This window comes from Oreochromis aureus, linkage group 11, assembly GCF_013358895.1.
Source record: "Oreochromis aureus strain Israel breed Guangdong linkage group 11, ZZ_aureus, whole genome shotgun sequence".
Classification (NCBI taxonomy): Eukaryota; Metazoa; Chordata; class Actinopteri; order Cichliformes; family Cichlidae; genus Oreochromis; species Oreochromis aureus.
The window spans coordinates 18,220,850-18,241,053 of NC_052952.1; the positions used below are offsets into that span (position 1 = coordinate 18,220,850).

The 20,204-nt window shown below is 38.6% G+C and overlaps 2 protein-coding genes across 3 annotated transcripts in view; one reads left to right on the forward strand and one right to left on the reverse strand.

Annotated features, from left to right (window-relative positions):
• Positions 1-5,882, forward strand: part of jazf1b (JAZF zinc finger 1b) — a 20,676-nt gene extending 14,794 nt beyond the window's left edge. For both annotated transcript variants that reach the window (XM_031746197.2, XM_039619340.1), the window contains exons 4-5: positions 930-1,099; positions 2,530-5,882. In XM_031746197.2, the coding sequence (XP_031602057.1) occupies positions 930-1,099; positions 2,530-2,706 (347 nt within the window). In that variant the 3' untranslated portion in view covers positions 2,707-5,882. The remainder of the gene's footprint in view (positions 1-929; positions 1,100-2,529) is intronic.
• tax1bp1b (Tax1 (human T-cell leukemia virus type I) binding protein 1b) lies at positions 5,119-19,736 on the reverse strand. The gene is made up of 18 exons (XM_031746198.2): positions 19,629-19,736; positions 17,284-17,479; positions 13,883-13,985; positions 13,234-13,424; positions 12,918-13,076; positions 11,996-12,144; positions 11,772-11,862; positions 11,130-11,315; positions 10,685-10,936; positions 9,868-10,038; positions 9,238-9,310; positions 8,890-9,008; positions 8,469-8,594; positions 7,830-7,916; positions 6,822-7,020; positions 6,579-6,730; positions 6,383-6,468; positions 5,119-6,143 (listed from the first exon to the last, which is right to left on the reverse strand). Exons 2-18 carry the CDS (start codon positions 17,458-17,460, stop codon positions 5,945-5,947), a joined length of 2,520 nt encoding a protein of 839 aa, XP_031602058.1. The 5' UTR covers positions 17,461-17,479; positions 19,629-19,736; the 3' UTR covers positions 5,119-5,944.
• Positions 19,737-20,204: the final 468 nt, after the last annotated feature.

A 20,204-nucleotide genomic window follows, 5' to 3' on the forward strand; every position in this document is an offset into this window, starting at 1 on the left:
ACTCGGGCTGAGTTGGTGCTGGTAATTCCAGTCTCCAGTGTGGCCTCCGCAGCAGTCTTCCTCATTGAGCTTAATTACAAGCAAGCAGCCACTTTGAGTCTGTTTAGTTTGTATTTGCCTGTTCAGGCACTATAGCTGCAGTGTTTTATTGCTTCAGCTGTCACTATATAAAAAAATCTTTCATGTGTCTGGTGTTGACATGAAAAGTGACCGCATGGTGTCTCTGTTCATCTTTTCTTTCCATGTACTCATAAATGCATAATCTATTCTTTAGATTAATTATGTGACTGAATTATTGCTATTACATGTTTTTTAATACCATTAAAAAATTAAAAGGAAAAACATCATTATAGATTATGATGCTTGGTTTTTTTTTTGTTGTTTTTTTTTCGGACAGTGAGAGAGTTCTGGTTGCTGGGCTTGACTTGACATCCATAAAGAAGCTCACTGTAAGGCTGCAAAAAATCAGGGACAGCCCTTAAAGTCCAGCTAATTAGGTTTCTTTATTTAGCTTTATAAATAACAGGACCCCACTTTTATTTTTTTGCAGTGTTTTCCCACGTACTTCTGTCTTCTTTTTGTGAAGTATGCGTTTTTCTGGAATGGCATCTTTAATGAATTAATAAAACAATAGCAGCGTGTTGACCTAAGACCTCAATGAAATGCCTAAATTCTTTCCCACAATTTGCATATTTCAGTCTTTCCAAAAACTTGCAACAAATGAAGTCAAGATTGTGGGAATGCTATCCTTGAACACATGCTGTGAAGGGTCCATGATGGTCAGGCTGAAAGCTCAGAGGCCAGGGTTTCATCGTCATAGAAAATGTGCATAAAACAAAGCTTTTTGGAAGCAAGTTTGTGTAATATAATCCTGGTGAAGATCCCTAAGGCATTTGCTATTTGACTTTAAATCTTTCACCCTCTAACAGGAAGTGAGTGTGACGAAGAGGATGTAGAATTTGAGGAGTCTGACAGTGATGAGTCGTGGACCACTGAAAGCGCCATCAGCTCTGAGTCCATCCTCAGTTCCATGTACATGAACGGAGGAGATGAAAAGCCTTTTGCATGCCCAGTTCCAGGATGTAAAAAGAGATATAAGGTAAGTTTCATTCGTGGTCTCTTAAATCTTATTAGGATGCCTGTTGTAAACATAATAAAACAGTGTGAAATATCTCTATCATGACCAGAGAGACCAAATGAAAACCGGACATATTTGCATTGTATTAAGTGTGAGAGATGCAATTTTATTTACTTTCAAACTAAATCCAACCAATTCCCTGCTGTTGACAATGGAAAATTGGTTCTTAGTTGAGCATTACAACAACAGAAATGCATACATCTAGTCCACTTCAGAGATGTGGAGTTTTTATAGCATTTTCCATCCACATCTGGTGTGTGTGGTTGGAATAAATTATGTGCAGCCTGAGAAAATTGCATTGCTGACGTGAATGACAGGGTTATAGGCGATGACTTAGTCTGAGGTAGCAGGCAGCCTTAGGCATCTGTTTAGCAGTAAAACAAGATAGATTTGAAACAAGAAAACATTTTATGTCTTGTCCTACATTCAAATGTTGACTGGTAAATGTCATAGATATACCCAAGTCATAATATTCCTTGCCTTTTTCATTTTGGTATGACCATGATTTTAAAGTACCAGTCTCTAAGAATGAAGATGGGTATATAACTATATCTGTAGGTGCCTATAATTTTCAGAATTTGTGATTTTGCGGGGGAGGAAGGACTGTGATGGAGGCCACAGTTCTGGGAAACAATCTGATCCTCAGCCTTAAGACCTTTGGATAAAAGGAATGAAGGTTTAGAGCCAAGCCAGCTAATTTCTGCAGCGATGTTCTGAAATCTGACGTTCTAACAATTCTGACGATTGGAACCTAATATAGCTATACTTTTATGCGCATACTTTTGGACTGTCTCATCAGACGCACATGCGTATAGTTTTATGTGTAAATATTCTTTTCTCCAAGCAGTGCACACCAGAATTTGAAAATCAATAGCTCTCCTTCTCCAGCTCTCCCCTTTCTGTTCTGAGCGTCTCTTATCAAATGATAACAAGCATAATCATCTGTTTTATATGCACCAGAAATGTGTCAGTGAAGAGTTTTGGCTTAACATGCAATTATTTCCAAGTAAAAACACTTTGCATTGCTTTGGTTTTACAATTTATGCAAAGTGTTTTGCATAGAACACAACCAGTTTCCTCCATAAGTCACAGACTACTAGAAATAAACTAATCACCTTTTGAAAAAAGGAACGTGTATCAGCACTAAATAACAGTCTTTCCACTAATAAGGACAACTCTATAATATTAATTTTAATATTTTAAAATACATCAACTAACCCAGAGTCAGAGTCCTTGAGAGTCAATGCAGATGTGAAGTAACTCTACACATCTTCCATTTGCAGAGAGAGAATCCTGGTCCTCTGACTGGTTGAATTACAATTTTTTCAAGGTTATTTTTGTTGTGTCTTTGGTTGGTGCGTGTCTAAAGTGGTTTCCTTGTTCCATTACAGAATGTAAACGGAATTAAGTATCATGCCAAGAACGGCCACCGAACTCAGATAAGGGTGCGCAAACCCTTTAAGTGTCGCTGTGGGAAGAGCTACAAAACATCTCAGGGTCTCCGCCACCACACAATCAACTTCCACCCACCCATCTCTACTGACATGATCCGCAAGTTGCAGCAGTAGAGCCTGAGTGAGGTACCAGCACTTGCCTTCAGGCTATGTCAGCAACCATCAACAGACCACCATCACCAGCAGCAGCTGTCTCCCTTTCCAACCTCCCCCTTTTCTTCCCCTCTCACTGTATTTTGCTACACTACACACTATTGCATGGTAAAAACATATTATTGTTCTTTCATATCTTTTATTCAGAATGTTGAATCTTTATTTCGTTCACATTTTTGCATTTTGCACATTTAAACTATCATTTATTTATTTATCATTTGACAGATGATGAAGGCATGTGTTAGCCCAGGTCACAAGTAGCCTTACATGTATGGTAGGGTGTTCTGGTTTAAAGGGAAGAAGAGAAAAGATTGGGATCATTGTTGAGAAAGCAAGCATCGATACCATGCATTTGTCACATTGAACAGTTTCTTTTTTGAGGATTAAATGTGACAGAGGCAAATTCATGTTTTATATAATGTTTTATAGCATTAAATCCAGCATAAAAGCATTAGTATTTGGCAATCTCAAATGGGCTTAATGTTATTGATCATTTGTTGGACTTATTGTAGTTACTGTTCCTTTCATGTCACAAGAATTCAAAACATTTTTGATACGTTTTACTTTAAACATGTGTGAGCACCAAAAGAATGTTCTCAGGTGATTTTTTTTTTCTTTGCTAACATTTCAGCATCATAATCCTGCCCAAGTGTTCTGATAGTATTTAAGCTGTCATTGTTCCTCATGTTCCTGACAGCTTCCCTGAAGACGTAAGCAGTTTTCCATGCTTATTTACAGTAAGGGATTGAAGCACTTTTATAAAAGTTGCCAAATAAATTAGCATTTTTTACCAACATCTTGTTTCTAGTGTATATACAGTGAGTGTACAGTTGCACGTTCTACATTGCTCCAAGGAAAGATGTACATCAATCATTTCATCTTTTCAGTATTGTAAGATTTCTGTAATAACAGCAGTTGCCTTGAAATGTAAACCATTCCAAAAAGTCTTTGTATAACTTTATTTTCAAAGCTGCTGAACATAGGCAGTCAGCCCACACTGTTTACTATTCACTGACTGCCTGAGGCCTGAGTTATGAAGCAAGTTCACCATACCCACAATATCTATGCCATAAGTGAACCCAGATAAGGTAATGAGGCAGAGGTGGCTTTCAGCTTAGTAGCTGTGGGATGGCATTGGCAGCATCTGACCAATCAGAAACATAGACAGGTCTTGTGGCAACAGATTGATATTAAAAAGGAAGCTTTTTATATTTTTCTAAAATTAAAGACAATACATACTGAAAAGCAGCACAGCTGTGAGTATGTGTAGTAACAAAAAGCACTATAGTATATAAGTGCTGTATGAATGTGTGTGAGCTTTAAGTACTTTGTTGAAAATGACTGAAAAAGCACTTTTATTGAAGCTATGAAAGAAAACTAACAAGAAAGCTGACCCTGCAAGTTGGCAAACTTATCAGTATCAGCTTTATACTTAACACACAGGACAATCTAATGGTTTACCATAAATTCAAATAAAGGCTTAGCCTATATGCAAAGTACAAATGGGTGCCAACTTTTAGGATTATATATTAATGTTTCTTTAAAAGAATAACAGGAATATAAGAAAAGTGCTTCTATGAATTTGCATTTATTGACGTGATCAAGAAAAACCTCAAATCTTCCAAGAATGGGAACGCCATTTTCCACAGAACTGACCGGTTAGATTTTGTACCCGTTGGATTATTATCTCAAATACAGGTTAGGTGTATGTGATGAGTCAACATGGCGATGTATGTTGCTAAGAAGTGAACCTCCTTATTAAGTTGATAACCCAGGTTTAGCAGAAGTTTCCTGGATAAGCCCGAATCCTGTTTCATAGTACAGGTCTCAGGTCTCACAAAACTAGCTGTCTGTCATGGATAATGGGAAAAGAGGAACTAGTGTCAGTATATTCAGCACATTTGCATTCTCATAGTCCTGCTCTTAGGCTGCGAGAGAACACATGCAGCTCTTAGTTTGTGCCATAAAAATGTGTTAGCCATTTGTAAAGACTTAATAATTAAAGTAACTGAAAACCGAGCGTGAAATTCCCAAATCTGAGCCACTAGGTTATTTTCACAGCTTGGTGTTGGTGTCAAGGAACTAAAGTCCAAATAGGAATCACGGCAAAACTGAACTGCCAGTATGGAGAAATCTCTTTGATATAGTGTACAGTGAATGTATTGTCCAGTGTCAAGTGCATTAAATTATATTTTCATATATTTCTGACATTTAAAAAAAAAAATGTATGGAAGTATATATCTGAAACGGTAAAACCAGAGGTGGTGACGTACTGTATTTCTTCATAAAGCTGCTTCATGTAAACGTTTGTTACTTTACAATAAAGGTTTCTCTGCTCTTCTGATGTTTGCATTATTAACTCTTTGGACACAATTCAGTTTTAGACAGATTTTATTAATTCATTTTAGATACATGGAACTCACTAAACTAATGAAACATTTCTATGAATGAAATAAGTTATTACTGTAAAAGAAAAGAACAAAAGGAAGGTCAACAGAAGCTCGGCATGCAGCGATTAGCTGATGATATGAAAGTTCTTAAAGATTCAGACACAATTAAATAATTCAAACCCAAAGAAAAGGAAACCTAAAAGTCGTACATAAATGATCAAGGCTGTCACAATATTGTTGGCTTTAATTATTCTAAAATAGATGATCTGAGCATATACTGTATAATCATGTATGGATATAATCACTGAAGAGTTCTCCCTGACTGCATATAGTGCACCAAGGTTGCTGTCTATAAAGACTGACTAAATGACTTGTACAGTGTAAGGGGGAAGATTTGGCTGCATGTTTGAAATGTAAGTTTGGTAAACACTTATCTCTTTCCCTGATTCATTACATCGTGTGGACTAACAGATCTGTCCATTTAAAGTCCGTATATATGCGCACAACAGTCTTATCCCCCAAAAGTATCCTTAAAATCCAAATTAAATGAAACTTTCCACCTTAAAAGAAAAGAATGGTGTGAAAACAAATTTGGTAGCCCTGCCATGTCATTGAATCATCTCATTTTTAAATGTTAAATCAGCTCCAAGTATTTCTCTAAGGTGAAGTAAAAAAGCAGAAGTCAGTATAGTCCTAAAGAGAGGATCTTCACTCCATTACATGCAAAAAAAAAAAGAAAAAAAAAAAGAAAAGTGTTGTGAGTAGTTGACAGAAGGTAAGCAGACCGGATGTGCTGATTTTCTGTTTATCTAGTCGAAGTTTAGCGGGTGGCTGTCGAAGTGAGTGAGCACGTGATTCTCAAACACTTTCTGGTCGCAGTCCAGCGGGAACTGCTCGCTGCACATGGGACAGATTTTCCAGTGGCTCTCCACGTGCTCCTCAAACTTACTCTGGTCGTAGTTGGGTGGGAAGATGACCTCACAGAGGGGACATCGTTTCATGTCCATGCTGCGCGTGGGAAGTGGATGGCAGAAGAGAAAGAGGGGGAGAGAAAGCTCACGTTAATAAGCAGTCAAGCAAAGATGTGGGCAAAACAGGAGCACGGCTAATAAAGAGCATCCGTCTGATGCAACGTGGGTGGCCTGCTCTTCATCTGATGGGGTGGGGGGTGCTGCAGACGTCTTTACACACGTTAATACACAAGTTTAACACACTTGGAGAGTTTGGTTATTATCAAGGTGTGTTACCTGGGATCAAAGCAGAAGGCATTTTGTCCGTCGTTCACAAACGTGCTGTGAGTTTCAGTTACTGTGGGCTGTTCGCTGGTATTACCCTGAGAGAGCAGCAGAGACAGGGAGAGACGCAAAATGGCATTAAAATAATCAAACACACATGATATAAATTAGAAGTACTGCATACTGCACATGGGAGAGAGAATATTACATTATTGTTTTGCTTTTCCTCTGACTCCTCATGGCCCTCTGGCCGGCTGTGGTTGCGGGTAGGCTGGATACAGACCACATTGCTGTCCCAGGATGGCGGGCCTACAGGGGGCAGCCTAAGTGGCTGGTCATCTGAGAACTCATCCGCATCATCTGCAGGAGGATTTTCAGAGACACGGCTACTGTAAATAAAAGTCAATCATGTCTCCAATGTTTAGTGAAGACTTCTCAAAAGAAAACGAACCTTTTGAGTCCGAGATGGAGTAAGGGTTCCCAAAATGCAGCTTGCTGGGGCTCTGAGAAACCAACAGAGGGGTAGGGGTATCCTGTGCATACGGGACAGGGTACTGCAGGAATAAAGGCACACTGGACTGGAGGCTCTCCAGACTGGTTTTCTCACTGGTCCCCTGATCTCCCTTCCTGCTGCTGCCCTTCTGGAGCTCCTGACGCAAAAGTGGAATAGAAACAATTTCTTCACAACAGCAAAAACCACTGACAAAATGAAGTCCCGTCATGTGCATTAACATATATAGTGAGGACACTTTGTTTTAACATGTCTTTAAGATATAATCTTAATTTCCAGAAAAAAACTGATTGCATTCACAGCCCAGTACAACCACACACTAACCTGCTGCTGACCATGGAGCAACTCCACTGGAGCCTAAAGCACTGCTTTTTCACTTGTTCCACTCAGATTCTATCCCGCTGGTCTCGGCATGAAACCGGCAGCCTTCCAGACAGAGAAGCTGCTTTTCTAACCTTTAGGCCATCGCTGCCCCATATCTGATTCTATCTCGGTGTGGCTCTCAAGCTAAAGAGGCAAAGCCGTACCATCCCAACGCAGAGCTGTGACTTTTTTTTTTTTGGCTTCTTGTTGTGCTCACAAAAGCAGTTTAATTAACACCTTCATTAAAAAGAATTTTCTCACTTTCAAAGGGAACGGGATTCTGTGTTTTTATGTCAGTAAGAGACGCCAAGTTAATTTACAGTCTAAACCTCAAATTGGGTCATTCTCCTCCTCTTAACTATAGCAGCATTACCTCAAAGCAACATTTTAGGTCAGTGAGGACCTTGCTGTGGCCTAAAGTAATGGAATGGAAAATAAGAAGTCATTTACTCTGCATCTACAATTAGAGGCATATTAAACACAGACCAGATTGGGAGAGGGGAAAATGGCAGGGGAATGGCACATTTCAGGCAATTTTTAAAATGGAAGAAGTCTATAAAAGAGAAAATGAAAGCTGTCACTAACCCCCTCCAGTTTTTCCTTCTCCTTCATAACAAGCGCAAGTGTGTCCTTAAGCTCCTTTAGCTCCCGTCCCTTCTCAGCTACCTGGCTCTGTAGAAAGTAAAGGGCACAAAAGCAGAAGAATGAAGAAACACTTTATATACTTAAACTCTTGATGTGCTGCTGATTAAAAAATGTGTGAGTGAAATACAGTCAGACCATAGTGCGTGACGTTAATTGATCACAGCCATAAAAGGCTTCTCTTTGCTGAGGACTGATTTATGCACAATACTGCTCAGAGCAAAACAACCTGCTTGAATTCCTGTGAGACACTAAGCAAATATCCGCCTGACCTGAGCCAAGCACAGCATTAGCCAAGCAACCAGAGATGACTCCTGTGAGCCAAGACTTGCTTGTCTCCAGAGCCTGACATAAACAGCAGTAAAATGTCGTCTCACAGATCGTCCCGCTCATAAACAACACTGTCAGAGAAACTCTGTTCAAGGGGAGAGATAGCATCAAAGGCTTGATCCTTGAGCTATACCAGCCATACACAGCGGTAAAAACACAGAAGAGTCCAAAACAGGTCTGCTTTGAAGGAGAGCATCACCGGCAGCTGACAGCTCGGGCCGTTCTAAGTGTCTGCACTCTGCCTACACTAACCTTATAACGATCTTCCTCTGCTGCCAGCTGCAGCTTCAGGTTCTCGTTGGTCTTCAGTTGCTCTTTAAATTTCACTTCCATCTTGGCCAGCTCATCAGCAAACATGCAGCTACGCTCCTTCTCCTCCTAAAGGGCAACACATGATTCAGTTTTCATCACACCACAATATACACAGAGGAGAAAAATAAAAGATAAAAACACTGCTCACAAGGTATCAGAGTGAGGTGCAGGACCTATAAACAGTAAATAAAAGATTCGTCTGCACCAGCTGAGATTTTTCCACGTACTTCAGTGTGCAATGTTTCTTTTACTCATACCACTGAACTACAAAAGTCTCTCACACGTTTGAACATCTTACTATGGGACAAAATACGGCAACAAAATAAAACAAAATAAACAAAAAAAAAAAAACGTTTCTTACCATCAGCATCTGCTTGCATTTTCTGTATTTGTCGTTCCTGTCCAACGCCTCTCTGCTGATGCCTTTCAGCTTCTCCTGGATGATGGCTTCCAACATTGGATCAGCAGAACCTGGACTTCCTATAGAGTTATGTTTTTATTAGTTTGTTATTCTTAAAAAAAATAAATAAAAATAAAAAATCTACATACGTATCACCAAACTGCTAATGAACATAATTTAAAGAAACCAAGAGTTTAAAATAAAGCTAATGAAAAATAGAAGTTAACTGTCTAAGGAACTACACAACTGGGAAGCTCAAGATTTTGTTTTCTAAAGATAATTTTTCACTTCATAACTTGACTTGGGTACCTGGCACAGAAGTGTCTGGGCTCCCCGATGGAGGAACTGCCATCATTTCTTGGGCAGAGCTTCTCTTCAGCTCCTAAAGACGAGAAAAATGTGGTGAAGACATAATAACAACAACAAATGCAGAAAAAAATAAAATAATAACAATATTTCACAAAAATTTTTACAATGTATTTTACAATGACATTTAAAGATGAAAATACATCTTATCTGTATAAAATATTGTGTTGTGTGTTTTTTATATATATATGTGAAAGAATTAACACAGGCTTGAGCTACTTTTACTCAAAAGAATTTGTAAAAATCCAAAATAACAAAAGACAAAAACTGGGAACAATTATACCAAGATTGAATTCTCCAGTTTCCATTTTTGATGTATTTACAGTGAAATTAAAATAAACTTTATTTATTTTATACAGTCAGACTGAATGATAATGAAAATGAATTTGTCTGATGTGTTAATTTACATTTGCAGCTTGCACTTCTTTCCAGTCAAGACTGGCAAAATGACTGAAGGCATCAACTAGTACAAGTGAGGCAGGCGTAGTGTTACAAAGATACAAATGGAAATTCTGTTCTTTCACTTGTTAGGACATGAATGCAGTATGTTGGCTGGTATCCGTGGGGACCTACCCCTTGCTGTTCAGAGAGTTTCAGCACTTGTTTTTGCAGTCGCTGACATTCCTTATATTTTTCCTTGTAGTGTTCTGCAGCCATGTGCAGCCGCAGCTTTAGATCCTCCACCTCTCTCTGCAGCTCTGCTACAACAGCTGGGTCTGTAGCAGCTTCGTCCTCTGCTTTGGCCTGTTCATGTAAAACATTACAGCAGAACAGATCAGACCTCCGGCCAACTGCAAGGGCCACTGTAACAGTGCAGCGATAGAAAGGAAGTAACTTCCTGTGAGTCATCAACTATAATCACTATCACTGTTTATATTAAAGTGATTCTTTAGCATGAGACTAGTGGTCAATAAAAACAGCAAGTATGAGAAGATTTACAGCATCTTTCAAATGCAGAAGCAGTTTAAAAAAAACAAACAAAAAAACTGTGTGGGAGAAAAGTTTTCTGTTTCCATTATTTTCATACCGTTAACTTTCTCACACAGTGCTCAACCAAACAGCGTACCTACACACAGCTGGACAATTATATACGATATGATTTATTATCTTTTATTTCTTTATGGTGACAAAATATTAAAAGCTATTGTGATCTAAATATATGACACAAAGGCAACACCCTCGTACATCAATTTTTGATGAAAGCTGATGTATAATTTTGAAAAATGTTACACTTTTGCATATTTATTATTTAATGTGTTATTTTAGACGTTACCAGACATTCATCCTTGTTCTTGATCTGCTTGTTTACCATGATATTAAATACGCTTAACTTCAAATGAAGCTCTTTTAAACACAAAAGGCTGTCCGGCTATTTGAATTTCACTCTTACTGCTTCCTGCGTGGCCTCTGCCTTCATCTGCTCCACCAGGCATTCCAGGCGGACGCACTGGGCCTGAGCTTCGGCCTTGGCTTGGCGGAGGTTGTCAGCCTCAAGTTTAATGCGGTACAGTTCAGACATGGTACGATCGCGTGCACTGGAGGCGTCTCTCAGCTCGGCAGCCAGCAAAGAGGACTGCTGCTGGTTAGCCTGGAGCTGTTCCTCCTTCTGCCGCAGCTGCTCCTTCAGGGCTTTCACATCTCCCTGCAAGAAGTAAACACATTTAAGGCGACTGGTTCTCATTTCTCTTTAAAGATCAGTTATTACATCTCAGTTCTCCTCTTCCTATTCTTTCTACTGGAAATCTTTAAACTCCATATGATATAATAATGAATTATATTAAATACGGTTTATTATCTACTTCTGACCTCAAACCAAAAATCTTTTTTTTTCTTACCAAGGTGGAAACTTTGGCCAGGATCTCTTTGTACTGTTTGTCCTTCTCAGTGAGGCAAGCCTGGAGGCGCCCCACCTCCTCTTTAAACTGGGCAATGGTGTTTTCCTTGTTTACGTCGACAGACTTCAACATCTGCAGCTCCGCACTCAACTTAGTGTTCTCCAGCTCCCGGTTTTTCAGGTGAATCTGGCGCGCGCGCACACACACACACACACACACACACAAAACAAGTTATAAAACACAAACGGAGTGGGGTTTCTTACCTCATTTATACAACACCGATCACAATCAAAGACCATATTAAAATAAATGTTGCATGACCTCAATTACAAAACAGAGATTGAGATAGGCCCATAAAGTCGTCCTTTTGAAACAGACGCAGTGTGATGGTGCAAGTTAAATTAGGTAGAGGTTTTCTGTGGGAGCACAACAGTATGTGGCACTCCCAGTTCCTGTGCAGTACACACCACAACAAAGACACAGAAACACCAGTTGCACCAGAAAACGGAACAAGGCATGTCCTGTTTACAATAAAATACCAGGCAATCGTGTGCCAAAAAAAAAAGATTTGAATATTTATTTAAAGATTATATTGAAAAGTTTGAAGATTTGGTATTGATATTAACAAAAATAGAGCATTACCTTGTAGAGTTCCTTCTCATCTTTTTCATTCTTAAGATGAGATTCAAGAACCTCCTTCTCTGCTGTAAGTTTCTTAAGTCTGTCCTTAAGACTGGAGGAACAGAAACAAAAACAATATATAACTAAATAGTGTATATGTTTGCATTAATAACTCTCTGTACATCTAAACAAACAAATCTAGAAAATCTAGTGAATCTGCCACAGTCCTTTCACTGAGAATTCACCTGTCTAGCTCTGTTTCCTTTTGAATGCCTTTCTGTGTCACTCCAATCAGATCTTCCTCCAACTGTATGATTCTGGCTGTGGCCTCTTCCAGTCTCCTCTTTACCTCCTCTTTCTCTTCCAGCAGGGCCTGGGAAGAATGCTGCACTTCCTGTGAGACAGAAGACAGAAGTAAAGTTCTGCTGAAATAAAAAGAAAACCTCATCATTCATAAAATAAATACAACACTTCTTGCAGTACCTAGCTTCCTAACATACAACTTTCCATCTCTGACTCAAAGCTTGAGGAAAAATGTGTGCAAAACATTAAAATTTTATTGTCTTTGAAATACAAGTCTAATTCAAAATGAACATTATGGCTTGATAGAGAGTTTTAAATGTTCAAGAAAAAATGAAATGAATATTTTACAATTTGTTTATAGGCAGAATTTTGGAATCTTTATATTCACACACCATAAAAAAAAATCATATAAAAGTCTAGTCATAAAATTAACAGCCACAAAATCTGTAATCATGTTTTCATCTGAAAGCCGTTTTAAAACCAGCAGATTTATGGCAGAAAATGGCAAAGTGAATTATGACTGACAATGCTTTTAAGACCTAATGTTATACTATAAAAAGCAGAATTACAACTTTGATAATACAGACATCCATATCCGTCAGCGTGTGATTTATTTTTTCAGTACATCATGAGTTTGGATACGTCTGCATGTTAGGACCCCTTCACTAGGGGGTGCTAAGAGACTGCTGGGCCAAATGTAAAAAGCTCCACGCAAGAGCCATTGCATTAATACTATAAATCAATGATTTCCACATGTGCTGCTAATTTTAATGACTATTAAAATATATAGCATGGCCTGACAAAGGCATTTTGTGTTATTTACAAGTTTTAGAACAGCTACAAATACTGCATTTCTCAGCTTACTTGGTTCTCTCTTCTCAGCTGAGCACAGTTCTCCTTCTCTTGATCACACTCCTTCTGCAGGCTCTCTTTCTCAGCCTCCAGTTGCTCCTTTTCCTGCTGCAGGAGGGCCATGTTTTTAAGCAACTCATCTTTCTCTCGTTGCACTTCTTCCACCTTTTGCTGCCAAGAAAAAACAAAAACACTTTTCAGTATGTTTAAAAGCTTAATTTACTGGTAATATACGACTGAAATCATAATTTTGAAATTGATATTGAAGCAAAATAAAACCCAATGAAAATCGATGTGTACTGAGCGCTGCTGCTCAGGCAAATTGTACCTCGAGAATGCCAGCCTTCGTGGTGACCACCAGGATGTCAGAGTTGCATTCATCTTCCACAGTCAGCAGCTCATCCTCTGTGGGGCTGCTGGCGCGGAACTGAAATGGTGTGCTGGCCCCTCGGATCTCCCCTTTGTGGGTCACATAACAAAACTGGTAGAACTCGCCATCATCATTGGGAACATAGTACCCTGGGGGAAGTAAATCGCTCAGTCAGTGACCTCAATGTTAGACAACAGAGCAACACGAATCATATTCCTCCACGAGTCTAAACATATCTCAGTCATTAGCAAATGTTAACCTGAACACTTAACCCAAAGTTACAATAAAATGAGAGAAAAAAATGCACAAAATCTGCTGTGCTATGGATAAGTTTTATGTTAAGTAATCTAGAGCACAAATACTACGTAAGTGTTAAGTCCTGGTCTGGCAAATCATTTTAATTGTGTCAGTTTATGAAGGGTGGTATAAAAGGCAAAAACAGAACATTAACTGAAATGTCATTAACACCAGAATGGAGATGCCTGGGAAAAGTTTCTCCTCTATCCACCACGTCCACAACTGCACACTTAACAATTCACTCACCAACCCTCTTGATATTCAGTTATTAAAAGGTGTCAAAGTTATAGAAAACTATGTATGCTCTTACCCTGAAAGACCACTGTTCTGTTCACTGCAGTGCCTTCCACGTAGTTCTCAGGGAGAGGCGACCACAAGAATGTGTAATAGTCCCTCGCTGTGCTCCAACCAACCTGTGAGACATTGTGGGGAATTCATTCAACAAGACACTCTCACCACATCAGTGCAGCATAATAACAATGGATGGATTAACAGGGGAACTTTCCCAAATCCGCACGCTGTCACTTCCAAAATATCTCAAACTAGTTTATTGCAGTAATCACAGGGCTTTAAATCTATCTTCGGATGATAGTGTAAGGACATGCCTACTGTAATATTTTTTCATTTAGAAAAGTTATCATCTGGAAACCACTCCTGCTAACCACGTGCATGTGGTCTGGCCCTTATCATGAACAAGCCTAGCTGTGGAAATGTAGCTACAACTCACTTCAAACAGGAAAGTGGAAATAGGTGAAAATTTTATACATAGGCAACTTGAAAATGAAAACCAAAATTTAATTATACGTATTTTATGTGTTGTTAACTGATGACTGATGAGGGGGAAGTGCAGAAAATACATCCATAACTTCAGACCGGTGCCATAAAACTGTCAAACAAAATCAGTGTCACATTGAGCTTGCTGGTTTTCGGTGTGCACTCCCAGACGCAAGCATGCATCTACAACAAGCCCAGTTAAACCCCATTACACCAACCTCTGCCACTAAGTTGGTTAAGTTGTGGTGTGACTTTCAAAACTCTGCTCTCAAAGAAAAAGAAAAGAAAAATCATACAAGCAAATCACACTGCAGATACACTGTGTTTCTAGAAAGTTGCACCAGATATCGCTTTTGGTGTAGGAAGCCTTTTTGCAACGTCTGGGCAGTTTATTTTCTCACCTGTGTGCAAACAGCCTACAGCCACAATACTGTGAGTGTTCATCAGAGCCAGAGATAGAAGGCCCTGGTGCTCCAAAACCCCCAGTGCAGTTCCAGCCTCCAGCAGTAAAAAACAGGAAGCAATTAAAACATGCACCTAGTTAGTGAGTGTCATTACTGAAGGCTAGCCCTCACCAGTCCACTCATTAGAGCTGCAGAGGTGGTGGTGGGTGAAACCTCTGTAGGGAACTTACAACAGACGGCTTTGCAATGTTGTAAATTCCTGTTTTTCCTCATAGATATTAGACAAAAGGCAGAGAAAGTGTAAGGCTACCATAACAACACCAAAACACTGGTTTCAGGTCAGTGACTAAGACAACAGCACAGATAACACTGTAAGAGTAAACTTTCCAAAACCTAAAAGAAGTCTGAACGTCTACCTATGCAACATGCTCTTCAGCTTTAACACGATTTTTCATCAGCACTTCAGCGAGAATGCTGACAGAAGTGAGTGGCAATATTCCCCCAGGAAGTACTGTAGCATCTATGTGCCAATTAGCCTATATAAATTCAAGAGTTATTCATGAATCACACAGACAGGTTGTGGTCAGACAGGTTAATTATAACGTTGGGTTAGCGTTCTCCTGGGCCAATGCTGACAACCTGCCTCGACACTCCTTCATAAAGCTGAAAACAGCTATCACCAGCTCCATACTTGCAGTTATGGAACAACAACATCAAACCAACAGGGACCCATACTAAAACAAACATTTGCTTAATCCATTTACCATCAAGACCTTAATTACTTTAGCTAATTATTAATATGATTATTATTATTAATTTGACCAAACTAGTCTGAAGGTTGCTGTGCTTTTCCATTTCCTCTTAATTAATCATAAGCCAGGTTACCGAGAGTCTTTTAGCGGGAACAATGAAAGGAAGAATATGCCTGTGCCAAAAGCAGCTATAACTACTCTTTGGAGCTCACGCGAATGTGTGTAAAGCTCTATCATTTGCCTGGATAGGTAAATGATAGAGCTTTGGCACCAAGCATTACCTCTGTCAACAGCGTCAATGATTTACACAATTTATAATCCTGCACTCAGCCTTTTCTGCTGACGCTCTATTGTTTGGAAGCTCAAGAAATTTGTAATTTTAAGATTTATGCTGCCAGTTGGTGCCTACCTTCAGGCTAAACACAATGTGATGAGGTATCACAATGCACTACCCAATTTGGTATGTAAACAGCCTCCAGATAATACCCGATCCACCTTCAATAAGAAGGCATGACCTCATTTCTCAGTGAGGCTAGGGAAAGTGTCTCTGCATATACCCACAATAATATCACACGTAAAGCAAAATACACACATGAATAGTTGACATAACAACAAATTTAGGAGCTTAAATGAATATTACAAAGTAAAGAACAATTGAAACTTTTTTGGGGCCATATTACTTGAACTATAGCATGACATTAGAATGAGTGCATGCTGCAAATAACCTTATAACTTCTAAAGTTTTCATTTTCACTCATCTTTTCCTTTCCACTAAATGCCAGTAACACATTTGTTGCAGTCTCAATGTGAGTAAAAAAATCTGAGTTTATGAGTCACAGACTGTCTAGTTTAATCCTATATAACAATCCCGCAATTACCTATTAATAAGCGACACTGTAGTTAGCATTACAATATTGTTACATTACAACCTGTCCAAATTGTAAAAGAAAGGTAACATACTCTTTAACTAAAAGATGAGTAGTTACATTTGCAAATTATTTCAAGAGAATTTGGGGGTTTTGATACTTCTATTAGGAAAGAAGCCACTGTTTGCACATGTTTTAAAACTTTAGATGCAACTGTGTGCACTTGTGGCACTGTTACAGTATAATTTATCAGTTCTGTCTTTTCGTATATGCTTCAGCTACAACATCTGATACAAATACACTGTTACAACTAATTTGGCTGTGGATTTGGTTTTAACTTATTATTTAGCCATTGTTTAATTCTATAAGCAGAAGACAACTAGCACAATCAGCACAAGCAGATCGAGAGAGAGAGAGAGAGAGACATAAGGCTGAGTTCTTTAATGTGATGTGTTTAATCTCAGCTTCCATCTCATCTTTAGTAGATAAAAAGCATGCTGGTCTTAACAATAATCCTAAAGTCACGATTCAATGCAGATGAGGCTAATGTAAAGCCACTGTGTTGGATTTAATGCACTTCTATAACAAGGCCCATATGGGACACCCAAGCTCATGGTGGAGGTTAAAATGCTCCACTTCCTCTGTCAAGTTTCAAGTGAATAAACTTGAAATCCCTCTTTTATTCCGTAGATATAATAGTTTATACACATACAGTCTAGATGTAAGCTACAGGCTGTTCACAATACAAATTAAATTATCAGACAGTATTTTTACTTTCCATTATATCACACATAAAGTGCTCTAGTGGTCTAGTTATGAAAATACACATTGGACTAGTTCTGTTAGTACCATCATGGATTCATAGTCATCACTGATCATAATTATATATCGTGCTTTATTATTCTGCTCGTTCACCTTGAAAATGCCAACCCAGTCCTTTGGATGTGGTTTGATGAACTGTGTCAGGGTATAGTGACACTCCAGCGCAGCATGGGGCAGGTAGCTCTTCCCCACATTCTGGAAGATGACGTGGGCAAAATTTGATGTGTCCATGTTGTTACTTAACAATGTCCTGTCCAGGAGCAGTGCCATAAAAACCACTCAGCAGCAGCTACAAAGGAAGACAAAAGCAATAAAATATATAAAATGCCCACAGAAACAGGTACAACAAATGACTGGAGTAGTGAAAAGACAAACTAGTCAACTTCAAAGAAGGTTTAATCATTAGAATCCTACATTTTGGCCATAGAATGTAATTTATGATAAATAGACTGGTTTTTATATAGCGCTTTTCCACTCTACTTGAGCATACTATCTAACATTCACACACATTCACATTCCAATGAACATATTAGGAACAACTCAGGGTTTTGTCCAAATATTTGAGGACTACGGAGGTCAGACATCGACCCACCAAACCCCTGATTAGTACATGACCTGTTCTACCTCTTCAGACACTACTACCCCTAAATATTTATTCCATGAACTGTTTAGTTTACATTAAAACATTAAACGTATTCCAATGTAAATGGTGGTTTTTAACCAGTTTAGCATTCAGGTAAGCTACAGTCAGTTTGACACAGCAAATACAATCACTATTATCTGCAGAAGTTTCTCAATGAGCCTTTAAGATATGTTAGCAAGTGGGTGGACAAATCTATCTTGAACTTTAAGTCCCATTTCATTTTGGTAAGCAGTATGGATTCCTATTTTCAAACCTCCATAAAACCAAAGCATTGGGAAGTCCTTGCAAAAGTGTTAAGTCAAAAAAAGAATAACTTCAACACTGTCATCAAGAATTTGCCCTCAAATGGCTGGCAAGCTTGTAATTTGCCAGCAGGAAACTCAGCCACGGTTCATGACAACCAAATTTTATTCAAGTCTTGACATTTTAGTTCCTGAACATGTCGGGCAAAAAATTAAAAAGAATTACAACAGGAAACCACACTGTAGCTATACACACAGTTTAGGTCAGCTTTAAAGCCCTTGGAGTGTGTCCTGAGCTGATTATACGTTTCAGTTGATCTCAGGATGTTAATCTCAAGAAAAAGCACTGACACCGTAGAGTAAATATTGAAAGCTGAAACAAAGTTACCCTGATAACAAAGACAGGCATATAAAAGACTATTAGAATATGAGAGTATCTTTGAGATTTAGTTAACTGTTTATTTTCTTGAAAGCAAAACAAAGAAAGCTGTTCAAAACAAGAAAACAGCCACAGTACCCAGCAGACTTTTAATTTGTACTTTGTATATACTTCTGATCACTTTACCTGCACTTGAAAGTAATTTTCAAACTAATACAGTTTGTAATAAACGATCTAATAAAAACAAACAAAGAGAAAAAACACTTGTTTTATTTGTTTGTTTGTTTTTACTGCAAACAATCCGGGAGATCGGGTCTTCTTGTAAGTGTAAAGTAACAGGGAATCTACTTTATAAGCCTGGATGAAGCATGGCTCCGTTTTAATTTACACTCAGCCACATTTTAGATACTGAATACATTCTTTTAATTCATACACGAGCTACTCTTTTAGTACGCGAGGGGTTACCATTGAATTCTAAATTGTACCTCTTAATGACGTTATATTCGGGTACGTGAGCTGACGCAGTGCCAACTCATACGAAAAACAAAGAAAGGAGCTTATTGGCCTACTACCACCAAGTTAAACAACTTAAAAACACGGCCACGTGAGTAACTCTAAAGGAGGGGGAGGGATTTTCCATTTGGGCCTCAGCCGAAATAATTTTCTTCGACGTAATTAGGCCTTTGACTCAAAACATTTCCCCAGCTGATGATCGGAAACTGAACCAATACAGCCGTAATCCACATCAATCGAAAAAGTTATCAACCTTAAGTATAACATCGAATAAAAAAAATGGCAAATGGAAATGGCTGAATTCGTGGCGAGGCCTAACTTGAAAACATTGACCACATCTGGCTAAGTTAGCTATACAGCTAACTGGCTAATGCTAGCAACATACTTCTTAGGAGACTAATAACCACAAAACAATGGAAGTAAACTAAAAAAAACGTTAACCACTCAGTAAAATATCCATTTCTACTCTCTTAATACATGACGTTAGATTAAACACGACAAAACAGCGGAGAGAGCTGTGCTATTGGGGACAAGGTTAAAGCTAACGTAAACAGCTCACGACGGTGTGTCGCGAGAAAACCTCTAAAAACAAACGCAGATCAGATTGAAATACCAAGAGTAGTATACTTAATCTAAATTATCAAATAAACCTTGAACATACCTAGTTGTCATGTTCAGCAACAGCTGAAATCCCAACGTATCACAGAAACAATTGTTGACGCAGTTCAGTGCTTTCCCCGTGCCCCCTTCCTGGAATAACAACAACATTACGTCATTTCCGTAAAGGGCCCCTGAGAGGAGAAACAAAGTACTGAAAATACCAGGAGTAACATGGCATTTTTTTCTTCAACTAAAAAATACTAATATTAGTTATTTACTGACATATTACTACTTTTGTCTAAAGTACAGGATCTGAATAATTCTTCCAACATCGTGGAGCTGTGGCTTTGGTCATCTGCAAGAAAACACATAAGCATCATCGGGCACACTTCTAGATATATATTCATAAAGAGAAAGGAGATGTGTGTATATAGAAGGTTAGTTTCTTTTTAATCAGAATGCATAGGTGACTGCCCACAGGCACAGTGAATAGAATGGAATTTATAATGAATAGAATAAATAAAATACAATATGTAATATAGTATGTGATGTCTACTGTTGTATATACTGTTATTTTTATTTATTATTTATTTATTTATTTTTAGTAACCGTGCTAAGCATAAGCGGAAGAGAATGG

What these genes read in the sequence shown, in the direction of transcription:
- tax1bp1b (XM_031746198.2), bottom strand. Translation starts at nt 17,460, where the DNA reads ATGGCACTGCTCCTGGACAGGACATTGTTAAGTAACAACATGGACACA. An exon ending in CCCAGACACTTCTGTGCCAG is followed by an intron (nt 9,009 to 9,237) that starts GTACCCAAGTCA and finishes ATAACTCTATAG; the next exon opens with GAAGTCCAGGTTCTGCTGAT. An exon ending in AGAAGGAAAAACTGGAGGGG is followed by an intron (nt 7,021 to 7,829) that starts GTTAGTGACAGC and finishes CTTTTGCGTCAG; the next exon opens with GAGCTCCAGAAGGGCAGCAG.